This window comes from Prionailurus viverrinus, chromosome B4 (genome assembly GCF_022837055.1).
Source record: "Prionailurus viverrinus isolate Anna chromosome B4, UM_Priviv_1.0, whole genome shotgun sequence".
NCBI classification, from domain to species: Eukaryota; Metazoa; Chordata; class Mammalia; order Carnivora; family Felidae; genus Prionailurus; species Prionailurus viverrinus.
In genome coordinates, this window is record NC_062567.1 from 29,278,875 (window position 1) to 29,305,980 (window position 27,106).

A 27,106-nucleotide genomic window follows, 5' to 3' on the forward strand; every position below is an offset into this window, starting at 1 on the left:
ACTGAGGCCTGCCAGGTTGGAGAGGGTAGATTTGCAGAAGCACCTGGGCTCAGGACATGCAGTATTAGCAAGGTTTGCTTGGGTCTGTTGTGGGAGGACACCTGGAGCAGAGGCCTGGCTGGAGGTGGCATGTCCGCAGGGGAATGTGGAAGTGTGGGGCACACCGTGAGCAAGTTAGGTGGAGAATGTTTGCACTGTGCGGTTCCAGCAGGTGTCCATGTGTTTATGCTGGGGAGCACAGGAGGGAAATGCCCCCCTCCCTCGGCTCCTTTGTTCCTGGAGAAGTCTCCCAAGGATCTCTGCCCTCCGGACATGCTTGAGGTTAGTAAACAAATCTTCCACCCCTATGCCCCAGGCATTTTTCAGACTGCAATTATTATGCTGTTATTTTCCATGGGGCTGTTTACTGTGCTGTTTAAAGGGCAGAGACTCAGTTTCCTTTCACTCCCCTGCTCTCCCAGAGCTGAACCCACTGATTTTGAAGGTGGTGTTAAACCCCACTGATTGTAAGAACTTGCAAAATTCAGCCCCTCTTGTTTTCAAAGCCCAGTGTTACTAGGGTTTGTCTTCCCCTGTGAGTTCCGCCTGCAGGCTCCCTGGTGTGAGGTTCTGTTTCTCTCCCCTCTCTATGCCCACGTGCCCCTCCCTCCTGGGGACAGTCCTACAAGTCCATTTGGCTCCCAACCGCATCTCTGCCCTTGCTATCCTCTTGATGTGTCCTCTTGTGTACATTTAGCTGTTGAGAGTTTGGTCTGCCAGTCTTCAGGTTGTTTTCTGGGTTATTTATGCTGATGTGGGTGTTAACCTAGTTGTATCCATGGGAGGAGGTTAGCTTAGGGTCCTCCTACCCCATCTTCCTTGGGAGTTCTAGATTAACTCTTTAAAAAAGGATTGGAATAATTTCAGTATCATCAAGATTTTGGTATATATGTATTTGTATTTGCTTTTTATTCCTCCCCCATGCCTTTGAGCAGTTTTGTTGTGTGTGATCAACTGAATACTCTGTAACTCTAATTGCTCACTAACCTATATTTTCTAGAGACTCCTTAGGATAGTCCTCATGAATTTAAATCTGAAAATTTAATTGAGCAAGAATGTCCCATTAGCAATGAATAGTCTAGGAATATTGTTTAGGAAAAATCAATTATTATTTTACTTGGCAGAGAATTAAAATACCCAGCTGGGAGTTTAGTAAAGAAATTGCAGCTGACCCTTGAATATGGCCTTACTGACAAGTTCTGCTAAATTACATGCTATTAAGTGGAGCTTATTATGAATGCCTCATCTCCTAACATAACAACCTGCTTCCCTTGGTAATGGAGTGTATTGTAATATCTAATTCCTTTAGTTAGACCTAATGGAAGATCAGACATGGAATGATATTTTTTAGGTTCTTTTTTAGCATTAAATTTATTTTTGGAGAATTTGTATTTCAACCAAGTTCCTTTTTTTTCCCCCCTAAATTTTTATTTAAATTCTAGCTAGTTAACATATAGTTAGCATATATTGGTTCCAGGAGTAGAATTTAGTGATTCATCACTTACATATTAACACCCAGTGCTCATCAATAACAAGTGCCCTGCCTTTTTTTTTTAAAGTTTGTTTTTGAGAGAGCACAAGTGGGGGAGGGGCAGAGAGAGAGGAAGACAGAATCCGAAGCAGGCTGCAGGCTCTGAGCTGATAAGTGCCCTCTTTAATAACTATCATGCATTTCAGCCCACCCCCTCACCTCCCTCCATCAACCCTCAATTTGTTTTCTATTGTTAAGAGTCTCTTATGGTTTGCTTCCTTCTCTTTTTTTTTCCCACTTCCCCTGTGTTCATCTGTTTTGTTTCTTAAATTCCACATATAGGTGAAATCCTATGGTATTTGTCTTCCTCTGACTTATTTCGCTTAGCATAATACCCTCTAGTTGTATCCAGGTTGTTGCAAATGGCAAAATTTCATTCTTTTTGATGGCTGAGTAGTAGATTGTATATACAGACCACATCTTTATCCATTCATCAGTCAACAGACATTTGGGCTCTGGGGTGCATGTACCCCTTTCAATCTGTATTTTTGTATCCTTTGGATAAATACCTAGTAGTGGAGTTGCTGGGTTGTAGGGTAGTTCTATTTTTAAGTTTTTGAGGAACCTCCATACTGTTTTCCAGAGTGGCTATAGCAGTTTGCATTCCCACCAGCAATGTAACAGGGTTCCCCTTTCTCCTTAGCATTAAATATCTTAAATATCATCTAGCATACTTATTAATGTCTACCAACTATGGTATAAAGTAAGAAGAAAATTGAGTGGCCACCCATTTGCACTGAGCTAGTGAGAATCTGTTTCAGTGGGGAGCTAGGAGAGATTTGCTTACTTTATCTATGGACAGGAGTAGAGTCTTAGGGTGTAGGGTGAATGTTGTTTCATAACCTCCTTTTTCTCATGCTTTAAAAATCTGGAAGCTTAGTTAGGTCCAGTCTTAGTTTTCTGCTCTTAGTTCACTTTTATTACACATTTTATGATTCTGCTTTTTAATTCTTTTGAGTATAGTTGACACACTATGTTAGTGTCAGGTGTACAACATAGTGATTTGACAAGTTTATACAGTATGCTATGCCCACTGCAAGTGTAGCTCCTCTTGATGGAAAATGAAAAGAGTTAGTTGTCAGATTTAAAATACACAATCTGGGGTCCCAAGGACAGACAGAATCTGGCTGAAATTCTGCTTGACCTGGCCTCGATCTTTACCTGAAGAATTAATTTTCACACAAATAAAAGTCACGATCTAAACATTAGCTCACTCATTTTGTTCATTTAATATAATCAATGCCATTAAAAACTAAAATCTTCAAAAATTGAAAAGATCATTGAGCTCTATTCAATCACCTACTTGTTTTCACCAGTAGTTGTCACAGCGAAATGCTATGTCATGCTACTGTTCAGTGAGAGAGATTTGGAAGCTCCCACAAAGGTCCATAGGATGCAGTTAGAATGCCATGTTTTGTGACTTCCTGGGGCTTACTTGAAAGCCTTTTTGACTTTCTGCACTTGGCACAGCAGAGTGGACCCTGTCTCCCTGGGGCTGTGTTCTCTGAACTTCCTTGTTCACCACTGCACCTCTCTTACAAACCAAGCACTCAGTTTTACCTTTAAGTCCACTCTGCCTTCATAAATGCAGTTCCCTTTCTTGTGATTAATTTCTTCCCTAAATCTCCTACACTAAAATGTACCCTCCTGTTGCTTTATTCCAGAGCCAAAGCTCTTCTGTAGATGCTATTCCTTATTTGTTCTGCAGGATGATGTGTCTGTTAAGCAAGCAGCCTGAGGTCACACCCTGTCCGAGCATTGTGCTAGATTCTGGGCACACAGTGGGAATGAGATGCAGTCCTTGTCCTCTGGGAATTTGTGGCTTACTAGGTGGAGAGACTGGTGAGGCAACTACATATGCTATACTGAGAAAAACACAGCAATGGGAGTGAATGGGAGGGTCGCCCAAACTAATTTGGGGTAAGTCAAAGTAGACTTGACCTGTAATGGTTTCCTATTTTATTACTTTCAGTACATTTAGGACTGGACTTCTTCTTAACAGTTTATTGGCTATTTTGCCTTTGGGATTTGAAATATGTTAGTAATTTCGTCTCATGATTTTGTCTTTTAGTATAGTACCCCTCATCTGTTCTGAGGAATACCTGGTATCTGAGATGACCCATAAGAATCTAGGTTTTTAAGATTTAAAAAATTATTTTTTCATTAATAAAGCACTAAAAACAGAACAGTAACCTTTCTAAAGCAAAAGAACCATTGTTCATCTATTTACTCATTCAGCAAACATTTGAGTGCCAGCCACCACCCCATCTTGGCAAAACCCCTATTTCAGTGGAAGAGAAAACATTCCGAACCCTCCTCCAAACTTCCCAGACAATTGACCAGTACAAACTGGCAAAAGAAGCCATGACTTCTGCTGCTTTGGATGAAGCATATGACTGTCCTCTGCCTGTGATTTAGGGATCAAGAGAACCACGGGAGACTCTGTGGAGGAGCTGCGAGCTGATGGTCTGACTTTTCTTGATCGGCCTGGAGTTTTGCTTCCATTAAGGATCACTTCTTCCTCTTTCCCTCCCTTCTTCTCTTTCTCCCCACTCCTTCTCTCACCCTCTTTCCCTCTCTCTCCCTATTCTCCCTCCTGTTTCACCCCTTCGCCTCCCCTGCTCCTTTCCACCCACACAGGCACTGCCTGAAGTGTTTTTACATCTTTAATTTTATTTTTCACTGTGAAAGGGACCACTTCCGTTTCTTTCTTTGACACTTGTGTAATATTGTAAGCCTAATTCAGCACTTAGAAACACCTAGGTTTGCTTTGTAGCTTCTTCTTCAAAGTATACACATCTTAAGCACAGAACATTGTAGATTTTACTTCTTCGCTGCTCCTTCACCCTCTCTCCAGATGTTAAAACAGGAGGGGCTCTTAAGGCTCTGACCTGGCCCTTTTTTTTCCTCTCTCCTAAGCTGTATCCCCAGGTCATCGTATCCATGCTTAATTCTGTTTTGTGTGTCACAGACACTCGCATTTCTTTTTTTTTTTTTTTTTTTTTTTTAATTTTTATTTTTGGGACAGAGAGAGACAGAGCATGAACGGGGGAGGGGCAGAGAGAGAGGGAGACACAGAATCGGAAACAGGCTCCAGGCTCCGAGCCATCAGCCCAGAGCCTGACGCGGGGCTCGAACTCACGGACTGCGAGATCGTGACCTGGCTGAAGTCGGACGCTTTACCGACTGCGCCACCCAGGCGCCCCGACACTCGCATTTCTTATCTGAATGCTGTTTCCTTTGAAGTTTACAAAGGCGAGTGCACTTCCTGCATGGATGGCATCCTCTGGGGTGTCTCAGACATAAAACGTCCACCTGTAACTGCCTTTCCCCCACGAGGGCTCCCCATCTCAGGAAGCCTCAGAGTCTCCTACAGCAGCCCCACCTTTTTGGTTATTGGGGTCACTGGACTCGGGGATAGGACTGTCGGCTCCACTCCATGTCCCCAGTGAAAAAAGCCAGAACAAAAAGACAAGTATTGAATGATTCCTAGAGTAGTCAGATTCATGGAGACAAAGTAGAATAGTGGTTGCCAAAGGCTGGGGGGAGGGGGAACAGGGAGTTGTTTAGTAGGTAGAGTTTTAATTTAGGATGGTGAAAAAGCTCTGGAAATACAGATGGCTGGTGATTTTACAACAGTGTGAATGTACTTAGTGCTACAGCACTGTACACTTAAAAATGGTTAAGTGGTAAATTTTATGTATATTTTAGCACAATAATAAAAAATAGGTTTATCAACATTGTATTTAGATCTACACTTGCCTCAAAATAAAAAGTTTACATATAGAAACATAAATTTGTTCCATTTACATTGTTCGTTGAAATTTATATTGTTTTTGTTGAATTTGTATTGATATCATAGCTGATAGAGTAAGAAATTAACCTGTGGTACCTGGAATTTGCTCCTACCTTAGAGTCTTTTAAGATACAGCTACATCCACACTGTTCAATTACAGCATGTGTCTGTTTTACATTAGACTAGCTGAGCTCTTTGACTCTTTAAAAATAAGTATGATCAGATGATAAATTTGTTTAAAGGCTGGCGAAACGGAGTCCGTTTTAGAATTTATGTGTGCTAGCAGGTAGGACAAAACAGCCCAAGTCCTTTACTTCTGGCATTTTCATGTCTTCCCAGGTATACCTTGAAAGACTTTTAACATACGCAGAGATAGACATCTGTCCGGCCAACTGGAAGCGGATTGTTCTAGGGGCGATCCTTTTGGCCTCCAAGGTTTGGGATGACCAGGCTGTGTGGAATGTGGATTACTGCCAGATCCTGAAAGACATTACGGTGGAGGACATGTGAGTGTGTGTATTGGGGTTGGGGAGTGAGGCACAGTTTGGGTAGGAACCACATCCCTTCTGAACAGTCTGTATGCTATGGAGTGAATGAATTTGACTAAATGTCTCTTGTGAGTGGGCACAACAAGGACACACTTGTGGAATATTACATGCAAAAACCTGTACTCCACTTCATTGGGGATCATGAGCAGGCACTGGTTACACTTTTTGATTTTGTAAAACTAATTTCTGAAACTGTATTTATATTCTAGGCAAACATTCCTTTACCTTAATTTTAGAAGGTGTGGACTAGGGCGCTTAGGTCGACTTCGACTCAGGTCATGATCTCATGGCTCATGAGTTTGAGCCCTACGTTGAGCTTCTGCTATCAGCGTAGAGCCTGCTTTGGATAGTCTGTCTCCCTCTCTGCCCCTCCCCCACCCTCTCTTTCAAAAATAAAATTTAAAATAATAAAATAAATAAATAAGACAGGTGTTGACTAATGCCGTAAGCAGTCTGTGATGGATTTTGTTCTGGCTCTGTATCTCACTGCAGACCAATAACAGTGCTCCATACCAACAGCCTAACCCAAAAAGCAGAAGAGCTAAAATACTATCTGTTTCTGTTTAGTTTCAGAGAGAATTTGCAAGTTCAGTTGCTTAAAATCAGCATTTTGTTCATGAGCCCTTTCATGTGTCTCATTTGGGCTGCATTTCTCCTCCAGCTGGTCTCAGAGCCCCAGCTCAGCGAAGTGTCACAAGCTTTGAGGGTGGGGGGCATCCACTCCCGCAGCTCTCAGGGCAGCGTTAGGATTTCCCAGATGATTCAGTCCATAGATTGAGGTGAGGATTGTTAACAGGAGACCTGCAGGCCTATAATCTGGGAATTCTGGGATCTGGGAATACAGGAAATGGATTTAAAGCCTCTTAGAGGAGAAAGGAGCTGTTCTGTAAAACAATCAGGATGAACTGTTTACAGTTCCTTATGGTTTTTAGGCATTTCTGACACTCTTCTTGCTGAAAGTCCTCTCATGTTCGTTCAGCTTCCTTAAGAAAGCTTTAGGCTGGAGGAGGTTCCCAGCTGTGTCAGTCTACCTCCATTCCCTAGACCCAATAATCCTGGAGATGCGGAACCCTCACGGTTCCATTGTGGGGGTGTCATGTGGACATATCACCACCTAGCGCCCTTCTTGCCTCTGGTTACTGATTTGATGGCACCTCATTTTTGTGGTACCCTGTGAAGCATACTTGTTTATATTCGTAGGTCTTTTGTTGCATAGCTTATTTTTGCTATAGACCTAAAAACTCCTTCCTGTGTCTCTAATTCTTTCTTATAAAAAGTAAGAAAAGTCTAAATAAGTTTTTGATAGTAAGGAAAATTAGTCTTGATTATATTTCAATGTGTAAACAGCTACTAAAATAATTGTTATTCAGACCACAAAGGAGGGTGCAAGGTGGTAAGAAGTGCTGACTTGTTTCCTTTATTGGGAGTTACTCTCTCAACTTCTTGACATCATTTGACACTGGATTGTGTGCTGCGGGAATGACATCGTGGTTGTCATTTTCTTGTTTGTGCTGATGATGTATGTATAAGGGAGGAAAAACTTTCCCTTCTTCCCTTGTTATGTTGTTTGGTCTGATAATTAAATTGATGTAAGACAAATAAACAGGAGAAAAACACATTCCATTTTGCACATATGGGAGCCCCATAAAAATATGGGACTCACAGGCAGTTAGGCAAGTGAGACTTGTATGCCATCCTGAGCTAAGGAATGGGATAAGGGCCTAGGGCCTCAATGGGGAGGAGGGCAGTTCACAGGAAGATAAAAAGAGCAGATGCTTGGTAATCACATGTTTGCCCTGCCATGGCCATGCAGGCTTTTCCTTCCAGGACAGTGAGCCTCAGTAAGGGCTGGTGGTGGCCTGCCTTTCTCTCCCAGAGCAGAGGAGTGGGAAAGGAGGAGCCAAAAGGAGAACCCACACACTTGGTGTGTTCTTGGGGAAGTCACTTTAAAGAATGAGAAATGAAAGATACAGGTCTAGAAATCTGTTCCCTAATGCAGTTGTATTTTTAGGCGTACTCGGAACGCTTTGTGTGTTGTAAGGGAGCACATACGCCAGCATGAAGACCAGCGCTCCTCCGAGCGCTGCAACAGATACCCACTGTTATGGGCCGAATTGTGTTCTGTCAAAATCCTGTGTTGAAGTTAACCCCCAGGACTCAGAATGTATCTGTATTGGAGAGAAGGTCATTCAAGAGGTAATTAAGTTAAATGGGATCATTAGGGTGGGTCAGACAGCATAGGCAGAAGGATAGCCATGTGAGGACACAGAGAGAAGATGACCATCTGCAAGCAAGAGAGAGGCTTTAGAAGAAACCAACCTTGCTGTCACCTTGACCTTGGCCTTCTAGCCCCCAGAACTGTGAGGAAATGAATTTCTGTTGTTTAAGTCCCCCAGTCTATGGTATTTTATTATGGCAGCCCCAGTAGATTGGTACAGATTTTGATACTGGGAAGTCGGGTGCTGCTGTAATAAATACCTAAGATGCTGAACTGGCTTTGCAACTGGGCAATGGGTAGAAGCTACAAGAGTTCTGAGGCACATGTTAGAAAATCCCTAGATTACCCTGAAGAGATTGTTAGTAGCAATATGGTTGCTAAAGGTGGTTGTGATGAGGACTCAGGAAGAGGAGAGCTTTAGAGGAAACTTCTCTCACCTTAGAGTATACATGTATGACCACCAACAGAATGCGGAATGTTGCTAGAAATACAAATGCGAAAGGTGCTTCTGAAGTGAGGTATCAGACAGAAATGAGAAGCATGCTATTGGACACTGGGCTAAGGGTAATACTTGTTATAAAGTGGCAGAGAACTTGGCCAAGTTGTGTTCTAGTGTTTGTGGAGAGTAGAACATTCAAGGAACAAATTTGAATATTTAGCTGAGGAGATTTTTTAAAGTTTATTTTTATTTTTTTATTTTGAGAGAGAAGAGCACAAGTGGGGCAGGGAGGGAGGGAGAGAAGAAAGAGAGAGAGAGAGAATGAATCCCACGTGGGCTCCACACCATCAGTGCAGAGCCCAACGCGGGGCTCCATCCCACGAACCCCAAGACCATGACCTGAGCTGAAATCAAGAGTTGGACACTTAACTGACTTAGCCACCAAGGCACCCCTAGCTGAGGAGATTTTTAAGCAGAATGTTAAAGGTGCTTCCTGGTTTCTCCTTGCTGCTTTTAATAAAAGCTGAGGAGAGAGAAATTGAAGAAGGGATTTTTAGGTAAGAAGGGACCAGATGTTGAAGATTTGGAAAAATTCAAATTTTCTAATCTCTGCCTATCCCTTTTGCAAAGAATGAGAAAGTGTGCTCTGGAGAGAAGAGTAAGGGTATGGCTGGACAGTGTTTGCCAAAGAGATTACAAGAGTGGCTCAGTGATCAGATCAACCATCTCAGCAGACATGTTGCCAGCTTACACTAAAGTGAACAGAGACAGGACAAAATGAAGGAAGGCTCTCAGACTTCTGGGATTCTACCAGATGGACCAACAGAGCTGTCCTGCTGTGAAGTGTTAGTCTTCAAAAAGGGAAAAAATGACCCTGAAGACAGTTTGGAAACTGGCAGGGCTGCCTTTGCCACCATAGGCACAGCAGGTACAGGTCTGGGGACACTGAAGCTGCCTTCTCCTGGCCAGAGGAGGTTGGGCTGCTGCCACCTCAGCAGGCTGGGTGATAGAGCATCAGCTGAAGATTATTCTCAAGCCTTAAGATCTAATGCATTTGCCCTGCTAGATTTCAGACTTGCTTGAGACCCAAGACCCCTTTCTACTTTTTAATTTCTCCCTTTTGTAATGGGAATGCCTGTGCAACCATTGTACTTTGGAAGCAGATACTTGTCTGGTTTCACAGGTGCCAACCTGGAGAGGAATTTTGCCTCAGGATGAATCATACCTCCAGCCTCACCCATGTCTGATTTAGATGAGATTTAGATGAGATTTTGGACTTGGAGTTGATGCTGGAAGGGGTTAAGACTTTTGGACTTTTGGGATTGGGTGAATGTATTCTGTACGTGAGGTGGACCAGAAGGGTTGAGGGCCTTCTCTCTCGAATGCATATGTGAAGGCCTAACCTCTAGTACCTCAACATGTAACCATACTTGGAGATAAAGTGTTTAAAGAATTAATTAAGTCAGAATGAGGTCATTAGAATGGACCTTAATCCAATATAATGTGCCCTCTAAGAGATTAGACAGTCTTGTGCTATTTTGTTATAGCAGCCTTAGCAAACAAATACATCCAGTAAACATTATTGAAAGAAGGAATGAAATCCAATGTGGTCAAGAAGCCATTCGGAGGTGTGTGTTGCTGAACAAGCTTGTAGAGATAGGAGCTTTAAGTGATTTTGTAGCATCTATACAGAATTGTAGATTTACTGTTGGGACTTTTTAAAATGAGTGCTTGATTTCAGTCTTTTCCAGGAAATCTCTATGAGCTTGGGGAGAAAATGGCTTCTAGGTACCCCTGTCTATGGAGAAGGAGCATTGTGGGATATCACTGGAAGCTAAGAGCTATGGCACTTCACAGTGTGTCAATGTTATGTCAGTAGCTAGTGTTCATTTCCTGGTAGAGGCAATCTGAGCTTTCCTTTGGAGCTCCTTAGCAGGAAGAGGATTCACAAGTTGCAGATGGAAAGCTTTATAAAATGTGTTGTACTTCCAGGCATCCTTCTGTCTCCCTCTGTACCCTTCTCTCGGTTGCTGGCCTTGCCTGTGTTCTAGCATCCTGATGTGACCTTTCTGTGCACAGGTTCATTTCCAGCCAAAGAACCATCTAACAGTAAGGAACGTGACTTGGAGCCCCTTTCAAGGGACAGTGGGGTTCTGGCTTGGAAGGCAGCTGACCGTGTGGGCAAGTGGCTGGGAATGTACGTTGAAGAACATTGTAAGACAAGTAACCCTGAAACTTGTGGGTAGAACACTCAGGGCCACCAACATCAGACTTCAGGCTCAGGCTGATGTTGTGCAGCAAGACAGGGCCATGGGCCAGTAGGTCTCTTTCTCTCTTGTTAACAGTAAGTGGTCACACCGTTGTAGGTCAACATTGAGCACCTAATGACAACTGCTGTGGATGGGAAAGAGGATGATGAACTTTAATAGGCAAAAATGCTGTCAAAAAAATTACACTTTGGGTTGTTTTGTTTTTGTTTTGCAATAACCTAGTAAGAGTCATTTTCATATGTAAACAAAGGAATCTCAAGGAGAAGCCAAGAGACTTGTCTTAGTGCTGCAGAGCAGATAGAGGCGCAGAGCAAATCCTCAAAACCTCCATAGGTGTAGGGTACCTGGTCTTTGGTTTTTGGTTTTTGGTCTTAATTGTGATAAAATATACATGACATAGAATTCACTGCTTTAACATTTTTAAATGTGTAGTTCTGTGGCATTAAGTACATTCACATTATTGTACAACCATCACCAACTAGAAACTCTGGTAATGGATACAGAAACTGTATAAAATAGTAAGTTCCCATTTCACCTTCCCCCAGGGCCTGGCAGCCATCATGCTGCCTTGTCTCTATAAATTTCACTACTCTAGATACTTCATTTAGGTAGAATCACACAGTATTCCTCTTTTTGTGACTGGCTTATTTCACCTAGCATAATATCCTCAAGATTCATCTACATAGTAGCACATATTGGAATTACCTTCTTTTTTAAAGTTGAAAATATTCTAGTCTGTGTACATACAGTATTTATCCATTCATCCATCAGTAGACACTTGGACACTTGCACTGCTTCTACCTCTTGGCTATTGTGAATAATGCTGCCATGAACACAGGGTGCAAATATCTCCTTGAGTCCCTGCATTCAGTTCTTTTGGCAGGTATATAGCCAGAAGTGGGATTGCTAGACTGTGGGTGGCTGGTTTCTAAAGTGAACCCGTTTTTCTAGAAAAGCGGACAGATGATAAATGTTTAGATGATCAAAACAACTCTCCTTACTCTGTTTTAGAAGCCCCTTTGTAAGTTGCTAAATTGTGTGAATTCAGGATTTCTTTACAGTTTTGATATAATATAACATTTCTGAACATATGTTTTGTGTATTGACTTGAGTTTATTTCTTGTAAAATTTTACAGCAGAACTATTTTCTCATGATTATTCATTTGAGGGCAGTAAATCCATCAAGCCTATTCTTTCTGTGTCACTGTTAGTATTTTTTTTTAAGTTTATTTATTTATTTTGGGGGAGAGAGTGAGCACGTGTGAGTAGGGAAGGGGCAGAGAAAGAGGGAAACAGAATCCCAAGCAGGCTCCATGCTCTCAGCACAGAGTTGGATGCTTAACTGACTGAGCCACCCAAGCGCCCCACTGTTATTATTATGACTTATCACATAGAAAGTTGTTCCATGTCCCTGTAAGATGTACTACTACAGTTTGGAAGTTCAGATTTGAGGAATTATTTTTATTTTCTAAATCTTGCCTTAGCACAACAGCTGTAAAGTCCATATTTCCCTCAGAACTTAAAAAAAAAAAAAAAAATCCAAGAACAGCCTGAAGAAAGGCTGTTCTTTTTCCCAAGGAACCTTGGAGAGAATGCCATCTTGTCCAAAAAAAGATTCCTCTTGACTCTAATCAGAGTGTATACCCTCAACAAGAATCATTGCTATCTATATACCATTTGGGGCAGGATTAACAGACTAGCTTTCTTACAGAATTAAAAAGACAAGATTTTCTTAGCATCAGGAGAGTAAGAGCTGCAGTGGTACCTTCGGCCACCAGACGGCAGTCTGTCCCCAGGCAGCTCCCACCATCCCCCAGGAAAGCTCCTTCAAGCCCATTTGTTTTGGCACTTCTGGCCTTAGCAGTATTTTTGGCTCTCTTGTTTTATTAAAATCTTAGCTAAGTTCCGGTATTTCACAGGATGATCTTTGTTACATCTCACTTAAGGGAGGCATAAATAAAAGTTATTTGAAGTAAAAATTATCCCAAATAAGTCAGTAATTTAGACTCTTGAAAAGAATAAAATTTAGCACAATATGCACATTTGGAGCTCACCACCTTCACTGGACTGTCTAGAAACATAATGCAGTTATGCTGTTTCTCTGATGAAAAGATCTGAATGTGACTTTTCCATGTTCCCATCTGAAGCCCTCAGACCTTCACTAGCAACTTGCTGACATTTCTTAACTCATTTTCCCAATACCTTTCATCTCTAAAGCCGCCTGCCCTTGCTCAAATCCTGGCCTTCCTTCCCTGTCACCTCAGTGCTCCTGGCCCCTGTTGTCACAGCAGCATGAGACTGGGACAGAGTCCCCCTCAGTCTCTGATGGCTTAGTGAGGTGACACCAGGAACAGACTGGGACTAGGGTACACTGTGGGGACAGGATGGTGCCACATTAGTTTGAGATTGCAGAAAATCAGGTGTCTGTATATACAGGAGCCAGAATTGGGTGGCTTGGCGTTCGGTGGAGTCGGCGGAGGTGGGGTCAGGGCTTAGGACCGGGAAGACCTGGCACGTGGGACAGGGTTGGTTCATCAGCCTTCAGCTTCAGTCACGGGAGATGGTGATCAGGTATCCTGTCCCCCACTCCCTGCCAGAAATACCCTGCCCCCACCCTTCTTCCTCTCCACCAGAGCTCTGCATTTCCCAAACTCAGTTCATCTGTTACTTCTGTGGAAGCCTTCCTCTGTCTCTCCACCCAGGCTGAGCTTGGTCTGTTCCATTCAGTAACATGAATTATTGAGCACTAATTGTCAGGCATTGTGCTAGGGGCCAGGTATGTAAACTCCGATGTCACAGTTTCCGTCTCTGAGGAGACAGGTAGAGGAGGCTGAGTTAAGGTGACACTTGGAGTGAAGTGTGATGGACAGAAATAGAGGGCTGTGTAGTGTGCTTGGGAGCACAGGGTGCGACGCTGAAACTGTGTGCCCAACCCAGGACCAGTGCTCAACAGCCAGATCCATCACCAAGGACTTTTCTCCTTCCAGATAGTAACTAGCAAGAAATGAACCTGATCTAAAAGATAATTGATATGGGAAAGTTCTCCAAATAGATGTTTTATCATTTATTCTGACTTCCCATCATTCATTTTCACCCAACTATATAGATGGGTGAGCCAGATGGATCTTAATACCTGTGACCAATCCCTGTAGGTGAGTAGGTCTAGAAGCATGGGCCGGGACCAGCTGCATCAGCATCTCGTGAGAGCTTGTTAGAAAGGCACATTCTCATACCTGCTGAGCCAGAGGATGGGGTGGACTCTGCAGTCTGTGTTAAGCCCTCCACATGACCAGATGCATGCTCAGGTTTGGGAGCTGCTGCCTTCATTGTTCTGGGTTGGGAAGTCCCCTTTTTTGCAAGTCCAGGGCTGTGATTCACTCTCCCGCCCCCTGCTTTGCGGAAGAAAGCCCCTACAGCAGCTCCTCCACTGTTCCCAGGAGGCAAGGAAGAGCCACTAAGGAAAGGTAGGCCTCTAGGCTAACAGTGACTTTCCCGTGGGCTCCTGTCTCAGGCCCTCACCAGACTTCACTTGACAGCCCTTGACTGCTTCATCTGCCCCTTATGTGATGGTTCATGCTGAGATTTGCAGCCAGAGCCCGCTGTGTGTGTGTTGGGTCTCAATGAAATGAATCACCCTGAAGCACTTCCTAGTGGTCATCCCAGTTAATCAGGCCTCATCCTTCTGGGCACTCGATCATTCAGCTTTTAATACCAGTTTAGTGGTTAAGCTGCAACTCTGGTGTCCAATCAGGCAATTAATTAGATATATTTTCTCCCTTGGAGGTTGCAATTTTCTGGAGTCTGGTCTCCAGCGGCTTGCCTTGGCGGGCCATGCAGCCTGGTATGGCAGCTAAACATGTGCTGTTTTGTCTTTGCTTTGCAGGAATGAGCTAGAACGACAGTTTCTTGAATTGCTCCAGTTCAACATCAATGTTCCTTCCAGTGTTTATGCCAAGTATTATTTTGATCTTCGTTCTCTGGCAGAAGCAAACAACCTGAGCTTTCCCTTGGAACCCCTGAGCAGGGAGAGAGCTCACAAGCTTGAGGTAAGATGCTTCAACATACTGGGGTTTTATGCACTATTGCAGATGCATCGTCTTGGTACCATGGAAAGTGTGAAGTCACAATGCTAATTTTTCCCACTATGTGTTGTTGTAAAATAAGGACAAATTACCCTCTATTTAGAGTTGGTCAATTCATACTATATAATTCATACTATCATATTTTTAATAACCTTCTTAATACCAGTTTTTATTTGATGTACATTGATTCTATTCTTGAAATCTTAAAAAAAGAGACCCAATTCTTAAAAAAATAAAGTCACAAAAAGAGTATTTCTTGACATGCACTCTTATTAGGAAAAAGATACCAGGTGGCCCTAATGATTGGGAATCCCGAAAGGTTTGATTCTACTTTTTATTTTTTATTTTTTCAAAATATTTTCTCCATAGCCCAGTGAGAGCTGGGGCCAGCATCATTGGTATTGGTCTGGATTTAGGGCCTTCACTGTTAAGCAGTATGACTTTTGTAGCTCAGCTTCATATTTGCACCAACCTCTTCCCATCTGACTATTTGATTGGATGGAAAGTAGTGGGGTGATAAGAAGGACCACTGGTGAAGCGCCTCCCTCCAGAGAGGGGGGGCTGAGGCCCTCTGTAACTTCGTCCTCAAGCACTGTTGTGTCTTATTCCGTAGAACCTTTGATCAAAGCAATGGATGGTATAATCATGTCCCAAGCTTGGTGACACCCAAGAGGTCTGTGCTGCCTGCCCCATTGTCCAGTCTGAGTGAAACGTTATCCCCTATTCAGTACAGGATCAGGATGGCCAGAGTGGTCTAACAGGTTTAGCTATGAAGAAAACAAAGTGTAGAGGTAGTGGGGAAGAGATCATTATGGATTGCAAACTTAACAAAACAAAAATTTTAACTAAAATTGTAAAAGGTAAATAATATGCTAATCCCCAGAAGAAACATAGTAAAACTATGGAAACAACTGAATGCAGAGCACTGCATTTAAAATAAAAAGCCAGTGAGGTTTTCAGAACTCTGCCACCTGCTGTAATTGTGTACAAGCCATTAGGATGCAACTTCTCGTTTAAGTCTTCTTCCATTTCTCTTGAGCAAGAAATGGAAAACCCTTCCTCTGAAGGATATGCTCCAAGGCAAATGTTGTCAGACTTTCACGAGCACACATATGAAATAGAATTTGATTTCACAGCGCGTGGGAGCCGTTTCAGCCTGGACAGCAGGCTCTGGAAGCCCTAGTGCCCAGTGGCTCCTCTCATGCCAAGGAGAGGAGCCACTGGTCTGTGGTTCTCTGAGGGACAGTATCTTGTGTTGCACGTCAGCCAAGTCGTGGGCACACAGGCTGAGACTGGAGCAGTTGGTGCCTGCTGTTAACTCCAGCAGGTTATCCAATTGGGAAGAGGGAGCACTCGCCTGCTCCTGGGGCCAACTGCTCCATGGGCTCGCTGGGCAGAGGAAGTCAGTAGTCCTGACAAGACTCTCTTCTCCCAAGAATCGGAGCTTCCTAAGATGCAGGCCTTCCCTCCTTTGTAGGGCTGGACAAGGCACCATCTGGAAAAGCAGTTGGCATGCCTTTGAAATAATTTTTCAGGAAGGAGATTTCATTATTTTTCAGACTCCAGCATCCCTGTTAGTCCATCTGGTTAGCAAGCCTGAATCCCGTCATAGAAAGCGAGGAGGAGTGAGACATATTAGAAGTTGCTGTTACCTGAAGTTCTGTGCCTGCTCAGATGAACCGCCAAATGGCTGACTTGACATGTTAGTTGCAGGGTAAAGTGTAGAAATAAGAGCACACCAGGAACCAAGGCAAATGCAAAGTGGTCTTTTCATTAGCCTGGTCACTTCTCTTTGAAATAAATTAGTATCTCTGAATGCATGTAGGAGATGGGATTAAAGCAAAGAGCTTGCATAATGAAATCTAGAATAAGATAGTACATTGCAAATTCATTATTATGGTGTAACATTCAGACCCATGTACTGTTTGTAAGCTAAGAAACAACAGATGGTAATCTCAAAATGTTTAAATAAATGAAAATTATTTACTTTCAAAAATCATTGCTCCAATGTCTGTAAAGAATCTGATTTTGTCTTTAAGTATGTCACCTATATTATGTATATGAAATATATTTCACATGAGGAATTCTCAGTGCTATAGCCCTCATTCATCTGTCATTTGCCCTCATTCATCTGTCATTTGGAGGAAGACATCCTCAGCTCCCGTCTCTCCCCTCCGGTCCATTCCTCCTGCTGCCACTGGAGTTGCTTTTCTAAAGTGCACTTGGTGGGTTTTGGAAACTAAACTAGAATCAGTTTATTTTGGAGAATAAACAAGAATAAACACAGTACCCTGTGTTTCCAATACTTTGAGCATTCCCTGTTATGTGCATGCCTCTGTTATGTGCATATCTCGATTGGAACTCACACATCCATTTGACACATATTGACACATACTCACTTAGGGTCTTCTGATACTCAACACTGGTTACCAGGCACCATCAAGAACAAAACTAACAGAACCTGCCCTTTTGGAGTTTATATTCTGCTGGGAGGACACGGACAGTAAACAGTAAACATAATAAACTGGCTAGTATGTTAGAAGGGGAGTAAAATAGAAGAAAGGTGGGGAGTTGCTGTGGTCAGTGGCCTCACTGAATGGGCCGTGTTTGCATGAGGACTTTAGCATGGAACGTCTTAGCCTTGCAGAAACCTCCAGGCTGAGGGAAGAGATGCTACAAAACCTGCAGCTGGGAGCAAGCTCAGGCTTAGGTGATGGGGGTTGAGGGGGCCACAGAACAGGGTGGGTGAGGCTAGGAGGGAGTATGGGAGAGGAGATCGCAGAGCTAGCTAACGGGAAAGCGGGGAGAGCAGCTGGAAAGATTATTGTTGTCCTTCCTGTGAGAGCTGTGATGATGTGGTCAGGGTTGGCTGCTTCTGTGCCTTTGTCCCTTGATGGTGACCCCTTGGCAGGTGGGTACTGTGTCTGTTTCCCTGGCCCCTGCATCATCCTTGGCCTGTTGCTTGAATTGTATACAAGTTAAAAGACTTGATGTTTGCATCATCGGGAATGAAGTCAGCTCCACCCCTGGGTCGTTCTGACAGAAGGGAAGGTGAATGTGACTAGGACAAGACATCTGGGGTGGTGTGAGCTGGCTCAGCCTTTGTCATCACCGTGCCCTTTACCTACACCTAGCAGCAACCCTGAAAAAGCCACGACCGGGCTCTGAGCCCCAGGGAAGATCTAGCCTTGCTCTTGGCTGAGGCCTTCCCCTCCAGAGTCTCACTGTCCTCATCAAGAAAGGGAGGACAGTGTGGATTGTGCTTTCATTCCATGCTGCTCTGGGCCCCTCCTGGTTCCCTTCTTCATCAGTCATGTAGAGTTGACTCAGACATCTGGTCATCTGTGCGGACTCAGTCTCCAATAAATGACTACTGTCAAGTGCTGAGCTCTGTTCCCAGCACGGCCCATCATGAAGCCCTGATGCGTTATGACGGCCTCGCAAGGGGGTTGCTCAAAACAGGAACATACCTGGGGTCACACCCCCTTAAGCTTGCTCCCCAGGCCACACTATCCTGTAATTTTTTCACATTTTGAGATGATTTTCTCAACTAGACTGTAAGCACTTTGGAGACAGGGCCTGTGTCTGCACTTCTGTAATAGCCCCCACTGTGCTGGGCACAGATCAGGGCCACAAGGTGTGAACTCCACAGGGCAGGACCTCCTGTTGGTGTTTTTCCTGACTGTCCTCCATGCGCAGCGGTGGTCAGGGGTGTGGAGGGAGTGAGGGGCTGGCACTGAGGGGACAGTGGCGCCTGCTCCGGAGCCCTCCCTGACCTGCCTTATCTCTCTTCTGCCCCTCAGGCCATCTCACGCCTCTGCGAGGACAAGTACAAGGACCTGAGAAGACCCACGAGGAAGCGGTCAGCGAGTGCTGACAATCTGACTCTGCCGAGGTGGTCCCCGGCCATCATCTCCTAACCGTGGGGGTCCCCATTGGAGGCCGTACCATCCCTCAGTTTCTCCTTTAGTTTGAGAAAAGATAGACTTGGGGTGGTTTTGTTTTGTTTTCCTTTCCTTTTCTTTTTTTAATTCATAGCTCTGTCAGGCTGCCTTGATGACTGCCTCCAGCCTGCGTGGCCCACACGCAGCAAGGCCTCGAGGGAAGTGAAATCAGTATTCCGGAAATCCTGTTTCATGCCTTTCCCGTCATGATTAACAGCACTTCCCTCATGGAGGAAAAGGACTCTCATCCTGGAGAAGGAGAAAAAGGGAAAGGGAAGTCGTGTAGAGGCAGGGAAAGGGTTAAATGGCTCAGCCATTTCTTAAGTCCCCGTCTGGTCAGTAGATGAATACGATGAAAAAACACAACAGTAGGTAACAAAGTTGGATGTGCATTAAAGACAAGAGTGCTGCGTTTATCACCTCCATTTGGATCAGTATGTTCTGTAAGACTTCTTGCATTCCTTCTAGCTGCTTTTTTGGGATTTGGGGGATTTTTGTTTGTTTTTATTCTGTTTTGGTTTTGGTCCCACAGAGCAGAGAATATAGTTTGTACCCATCATGGCACAGACATCCAAATAAATAGTATTGGTTGTTTCTCTCTGCACTATTCCTGTGAGCTGTCTTCTGAGCTTTCTTCCTCACAAGTGGGATGCGCTTGTTTCATTTCTGTATACCTTTATTATATACAGTTTTTCTCCAACGGTGGCAAAATTAACTTGACTGTAGTGCTGAACCAAAAGTATCCCTTTCCCTTCTTATTTCCTCACCCCAAGAAAATTCTAGATCACATGGGTGCTTGTGCCTTCCAATTTTCTTGCAGTTTTTTTTTTTTCCTATCTGACCTGAAGTCGTAGTTACAAATCAGTCAGACTTTGTGAACTTAAGGAAACAATGTGCAGCAGAGGGTATCCTCTGGTTGAAGTTTTTTCCAGAGTGCTAGGTGTTTGGTTGAAGTTACTGAGTAGGAGCCATTTCTGTGTACCCCCTGCCCAGTTCATTCCTCTACTTCCATGTCCATTGTTGCAAGCAATATTCTTCTCAATTTTTATATGTTTACTTTAAATCAAAGTTAGTCTATTTGTATAAAGTTTTTTAAAAATCTAAAATTAAAAAAAAACAAGGGTGAGGGGTTATTCGGTGGGAAGATCAATGAAGGGCAAAATGTTAACTATTAACTGAGGTATTTTTCACAGGATGATTGAATAAAAAAAACTCAACTTGCATTTTCATTGTGGGTGCTTAGAGAAGTTATACAAAATTCAAACTGTGAAGGTTTATGCTTCATTAATTATGACCGTACTTTTTTGTTTTCTGACTATCCCTAATTTCCTTATGGGCTAGATAAGAATCTTTTATATCAAGTAAAATAAAAAGGTTAATGATAGAATATCAGAGTAAATTTGATATTAAGTCTAAGAATCTGAGTCAATGAAGCATATACTGCTTTGGGGTTTTGCGTATTTCCCTGGGTCACAATGACAGGTTTCTAAGTTTTTTCCCATTTCAAGTTTCTGCCAGGCAAATGGCAGCAGATACTCTGTGTTTCACCCTTCTCCTCTGTGAACTTGGAAAACTTTGGAATCCTATTCGTCTTGGGTACCCTAAGGTCATGTGCGCAGAAGGACTACTCCTGATGGAGCGTACTTTGGAGATGGAGGGGATTCAGAAAGTTGAAATCCCAAGATCCCCAACCCAAATGTGCTAGTCCGGTTTCAATGAAATTTGTATCATGTGTAAACAACTGTTTGGACCAGAAGTATTGTCAAGTTGTTTCTGGCCTAAACTTCCAAAAGCAAACAAACTGAATCTGAAAAGTTAATTATCTTTCCCTTGTGATGGTGTTGATATACTCTGTATGGGTACCAAAATTAGCTTCTCTCTTCAAGTAAGAGTTGGATTTAGAACTTTAACTAGAGATCTAAAAATGTAGAAAATATCATTTTATATTCCCTAATCTATATAGCTTAAAAAGGGACATATTTTCTTAGCTGAATATGAATACCTCTCAAGCATAAATTAGTTCCTCTCATGTAAAGTATCTTATTTTACTGATCCATTTCAGGAAAGAGGTTCTGCTGCCTTTAAAGCAGAAAGCTTATTTTTATCCCTTTTATTTGAATGAGAGAGATTTGAAAATTGAATTATGTAAATATTTCAATGCATCTGCTATTATTTTGTGGAGTTTATTAAACTACTTTAAAAAATTGTATAGTCTATTTATTGTATGTATGTACATACAGCCTGATAACTTAAAATTTAAAGTGGATTCCATAAAACCTGACTCAGTCTTGTTTAGACTATTGAATATTGTTTTAGCCTTGTGCACTGGACTCTACCTCTGTATAGGAAAATTTTCCATATTCATTAATAAGTATTGATCTGTATTAATTGGTTATGTTTCTTGCACTAAGGATTTTTAAAACTCTGCTGTAAGTGTAGATTTTAGTTTTACTTTTGCAGTATGAATCACTTGACACATAGGTAGATACTTTAGGTTTGTTTATTTTATTTTTCTACATGATGATGAACACTTAAATTTTGTTCTCTGGTTTGTTCTAAGTTTGCCAAAAAGAAACCCCAGCAACACCCAGTACAGTACCTATTGGCAAATCATAGTGACTGTAATTTGTTTGCAAGGTGATTCGATGCCCTACAATTAAAGCTGGATTGCTATTTAGGACTACATTGTCTTAGTGTAGTTTTTGAATGGACAGTTTTCATCATTAATAGAAGATGAAGAAAACTACACATTTTGTTGACTTTAATTTTAGATTTGACTTAACAAAGTCATTGGGAGAATAAGTACATCCCAGTGATTTTTTTTTTTAAATTTGTTTTACACTTTCTTAACTGGGAAAAGGGAAAGAAGTCAGGGATTTAAAACCAAATTGGAGGGCAAGGTGGGAGATCCTACCATGATCCGAGATGTGTTCCTATGCCTTAATGCACTAGGTGAGGCCGGTGTCAGAGCCTTGTACCCATCGTCTGGCTCCTCTTCTGGGCTGGCTCTCCCGAGTACCTACTCTTGGTCTTTGGCAGGGGCATCTCCATCTTGGGGTTTCCCTTGGTTCTGGGGATTTTGATCCTCAGCTTAACTGCAAAGCAGAATTTTGGGAGTGAGCGATTTTGATCCTTTCCGGCTGCTTTTGGTAACCTCTCACCTGGGGCCATATTTTACAGCTTTGAATTTTTTAAACAATAAAATATAATTCCTGGTTCATTGTAGGTACTTAATAAGTGTTAAATAAATAAATACATAGAACAAATGGTGCCTTCTTGCTGCATTTTTTTTGAATATTATGTTGAGATAAAATTCAACAGGTTTTATAGATGCTGAGTATGAACCTCTTCTTTGCAAGAGCAATGGGAAAAGTGTTACTAGTCATGGAAGTCTTGAGCAATTCACAAAAGTATCAAGCACCTCTTAGAAACCTCTAATTGAGATACTGCGTGTCACTTTTGTGTTGATACCCTATTTTGTATTAATGACTTTATCTCCTTTGATTTCATTGGAATCCACATCTCAAGACTGTGTTGGGTGGATCTTAGAGACATGGATCGTCTTTTGAAAGGCCAACCATAGAGAGCCTGTATTGTTGAAAAAGAGAAGGAAATAAGAAACATACCCTCAGGCTGAAATGGGAAAAGAATACTTAAGAAGATTTATTTCTTAAACCATATGGGAATGCAAGGAAAGTACTACACACAACTTCATTAAGATCATGATTTGCTGTTGCTGAGTGTAGAGCCTTCTAAAGCTATTGCATCTAAACCAGATGCTCCCTTTCTACCCCACCCCTGCTTTAGGGAGCTGCAGAAATGTGCTTGCAGTCACAAAATGGGTGATGGAGTGTGGACCTGACCAGTTCAGCTGACTTCCTTTCCGGTCTTCCTGTTTGATTTTCTAAGTTTGAACTTAATGAAGGTGCTGAAGGAATACTGAGTCACTTTCCGTTCGAAGCTTCAAGAGTTCAGTGATCAGCACTGAAATGGTCTGCTTGTATTCACATCTCTAGACTGCAAGTCTTTGCAGGGTTCTGTGTGTCTGCATTGCTGTGGGTCTTAGCGGTGAGCACTCAGGTGAGGATTTGTTCCAGCCTCTGTGCTATCCGTCGTAGGTCTTTGTAGAAGGCCTTCTGGACGGACCTGTGACAGTAAGAAATGTGCTCTGAAATACCTTACTGAGTGGTGTTTGGATTTTACAGTTCTCTCCAAGTTTTCCTGTGTCTTTTAGTGCCTTGATATAGGTACAGGTCTTTAAAAACTTGGTCTATATAAATAAGTTGTTTGAAATGCAGGATAGTAGAAGGGCATTCCAGAATAATTCTGTGCCCTTCATTGATTGGATATAGATAAAGAGCAACTAGCATATTCATGAGATAGGGTTCTTGCCATACAACAACTGGGGAGAATTATCTCCCCTTGTGTCGGTCATTTTGACTGCAGGTGACCTGCTCACGAGGTTAGTCAGAAGTACCAGGCACCTGCTGTCCACTAGGCATTGCACACAGTGGGAGTCCATCAGGACTAAAATCTGGCCCCTGTCCACGTAAAGCTGAATTGATTTGGTCTGGATCACTGGTTCTGACATGACAGTAAAGAAAATAAGACACACGTTTCATCCTGTCATGAGCATGAAGAAGAATATCTAAACCTGTTTCTGGTAAGAGACCTGTATATGAGGGGCTTCTTGAACATCATTTCTTTCCACAGACATTCGTGGAGTTCTACGATCATTCAGTGTTACAGATTGGTATGTTGTGAGGTCCTTAAAGCTAATGTGATTGCTACCAAGAACGTGGAGGAGAAACCACTGGAAAATAAGAATTTAGTAAAATGGCAGTTATAAGGTCACTGTACAAAAGTGATAGTTTCCCTAGTCACCAGCACTAACCAGTTAGAGAATACAGTGGAGCAGAGATGCCATTCGAAACCATCACATTATAACCTGAGAACAGAAACATCAAATGCTTATGATGGCCACTACAGCTTTAAGCATGTAGCACACTTTAATTCATTGAATGCTTATCAGTTTCAAGGTAGCTGCTGCTACTCCAGATGATGATGCTTAGGCTTGCAGAGGTGGGCCCACAGTCAGAGAGTTGAGCCAGGAAGCCTGACTCCAGAGCTTAATTTTAACCACCCTGCTATATGGTCTTTTACTGCCTTCATTAGGGAAGAAAACCTGTCAAGAAATGTGTTCTAGTCTTCCCTGCCCCCCAACACACACACATTCATGCCATTCCAAAACCTGAAAAATGACCTTATTGGGAAATGGGGTTTTTGCAGATGTAATTAGTTAAGATGAGGTCATATTGGATTAAGGTAGACCCTAAATCCAATGACTGGTGTCCTTATAGAGGGAGATTTGAGGGCACTTGGGTGGCCCAGTTGGTTAAACATCCTACTCTTGATTTGGGCTCAGGTCGTGATCTCACTGTTTTGAGATCAAGCCCTGCTCTCAGCACAGAACCTGCCTAGGATTATCTCCCCCTCTCTGCCCCTCCCCTGCTCGCTCTTTCTCTCTCTCTCTCAAAAAAAGAGAGGGAGATTTGAAGATACATAGGCCTAAGGACAGCATCCATGTGACAACGGAGGCAGAGGTTGGAGTGAAGCAACAACAAGCCAAGGAATGTCAAGGCTTGCTAGCAGGCTGGGGGAGGCAGGGTAGGAGTCTTGATGCCAAGGCTCGATGCTTCGAGCCTCCAAAACCGTGAGAGGATCCGTTTCTGTGGTAAGCCACTCTGTGTGTGGCGATGCTGTGGCAACTCTCGGAAACTCATACATGTGCCATTCCTAAGTAAAGAAAATGCTGCACTTTATGGGCAGTCATCAGAAAAGACCCAAAGAGACACTGTGTTCCTGGGTGGGAAGTCACGGTACTGTAAAAATGTCCTTTTTCTTCCCTACTGCTCTCCCCTTTGGCCAGTGTTCTCTTGAGCACCCCAAGTTCTGTCTCCATTTAAGTCCGTTCTCTGAGCTGGAATTTCTGTCTGGTGTGTTCCCCCCAGAAACTGGCATCACTCATTTAAGACTCCTGCTTAAAGTCACGTGTCCAAGAGGCCTGCTGTGACCTTGCCCCCTCAAAGGCCATCCTCCTCGTGGCTTCTGCAGCACCTCACTTTCAGCCTCGTCTGGTTGCCATCGCTGCACTCTTCTGGTCATTTCTTCAGGGGCCTCCTGCTCCTGCTCCTTCCACACCGCTCAGAGGGCAGCAGTCCTGTCTGTGTCCACACCTAACCTGGACCTCACCCTTTCAGAGGGATGGAAGGGCATTTAGAGAGTTAGAACTGAGGACAGCCTTGAGGCAGGCTTGAGGAAAGAAGCAGAACTTGAACTGGATGTGTGTGGGATCTGGATAAATAGGAAAGGAATTCTGCTCAAGAATGTTCTCTCTCAACATTGCTGATGGACAGTGTTAAGGAGGCATTACTGTCAGTACAGATGTATGTGGAAGACTTTGGAAATCAGAGAAGTTTGAACAGTGTCATTCAGTCTTTAAGTATTTGCTTTTAACATAACCTTCATCTCCAGAAACCTACTTACTCCTTATATTTTGGGTGCCTTCAGATCACAAAGTTTTCACCTTATCTCAGCAGTCCCCTAATGTTAGTGGAGCAGATGTTCCCATTGCTTTTCAGATCGCAGCTGAAGTCAGGAAAGGCTTGGCAAAGGTGTCATCATCAGCCACCCGTGGAGCTTCCAGTTCATGTACGGTTGCCCCTAAAACTGCCGAGGAGGCCAGCTTCACCTGTCATGTGAATCTCCATGAGTGTTATCCTTGGAGAAGAGACAGCTGCAGCATTTAGCTTTTTCAAATAAGCTTGGCAATATCTAAAGCATGAATAGAGAGCTTGTTATTTTTATGGTTGCTAAGTATAGATAGCATGCAGATGGTGGGTCTGGCCTGTTAATAGGCATTTTACAGAAACCTAGGAGTTGCTATTTCCAAGCTGCTTCTTGGCCCTCCAGTGATATCTTCTTCCCATCAGGTCTTAGTTCAAGGGCTGTAGACAATCTGGAAAACAACTGGCTCCTCCCTTGAATTGCAGCTTCTCCTCTGGCACATGTGGTGGGTCTTGCTGGACTTTTATTTTTCTGTACTTGTGATTTCTCATTTTTTAAGTTTGAGGCACATTTTCCAGCTCAAAATAATGCCCAGCCTCTGATTTTCACTGGATGTCTTAGTGTGGATTGTTCTTCCTCACCTTATCCTTATCCTCACCTCCTACCCATCACTCATGTTAGCCTCCTGGCTTTACTTCTTTCATGGCGTGTCTCTGTCTGAGAGCACCAGCTTATTTACTTGGGGTTTCGGTTGCCCGCCTCTAGCAGAGGCAGAGCCTGCCACTCTTCTGCAACAGAAAGCTGAATTTACTGCACTCTGAGGGAGGGACAGCTGTGAAGCACTGTCTCTGACCCAAGGGGAGAACAGATCTCATAAAGGGTGCTGGAGAGCATGGTGCTTGGGGATTTCAGTTCCCAGAGCATTTAGGGCTTGGCGGGCATTTACCTGTGGAGGTGTGTTTATTTAAGTGAGGCTGATGCTGACTGCCTGGCCCTGACTGCTGATGTGAAGTTCTCATTCAAGGGGCACCTGGGTGGCTCAGTCGGTTAAGCGTCCGACTTCGGCTCAGGTCATGATCTCACGGTCCGTGAGTTCGAGCCCCGCGTCGGGCTCTGTCAGCTGTGCTGACAGCTCAGAGCCTGGAGCCTGTTTCAGATTCTGTGTCTCCCTCTCTCTCTGCCCCTCCCCTGTTCATGCTCTGAAGTTCTCATTCAAGTGAGAATGGGTTTAAACCAGTTCTGATGGTTACTCATGTGGCCAAATAACCACCATCCTTCCCAAGTGGAAAGAAACTTTTACCCCATCCCCACCCCCATCAGCTCTCTAAAACCAAAGATATCCTGTCTTGTTCACCACCGTATCCCCAGAGCTTAGCAAAATGTCCATTCTATGTTCAGTAAATATTGTTGAATGAATGAGTGAATGAAACGTCTTAATGGAGAACTGGCCTCAGCTTCCCCTATGCTGGGAGGGTCTGTGAGATCTGAACTTTGAAGGATTGAATGAAGAAGATGAAAGATAGAGTATATGTTACTCTGTGGCTCTAGAAGGGAGAACAAGACCCAGTGGTCAGTATGAATTACAGAAACATGGATTTCTGCTTGGTGTAAGGAAGACCCTCTAAGGGTAGCAGCTCTCCAGAGGTGGAAATATCTGCCTTGTCCTGATGTT

General features: G+C 43.2%; 1 protein-coding gene across 4 annotated transcripts in view; it reads left to right on the forward strand.

The window, feature by feature from the left end:
- Positions 1 to 21,547, forward strand: part of CCNY (cyclin Y) — a 319,192-nt gene extending 297,645 nt beyond the window's left edge. For all 4 annotated transcript variants that reach the window (XM_047867575.1, XM_047867574.1, XM_047867577.1 and 1 more), the window contains 3 exons: positions 5,706 to 5,872; positions 14,725 to 14,887; positions 18,727 to 21,547. In XM_047867575.1, the coding sequence (XP_047723531.1) occupies positions 5,706 to 5,872; positions 14,725 to 14,887; positions 18,727 to 18,843 (447 nt within the window). In that variant the 3' untranslated portion in view covers positions 18,844 to 21,547. The remainder of the gene's footprint in view (positions 1 to 5,705; positions 5,873 to 14,724; positions 14,888 to 18,726) is intronic.
- The last annotated feature ends 5,559 nt before the right edge of the window (positions 21,548 to 27,106 follow it).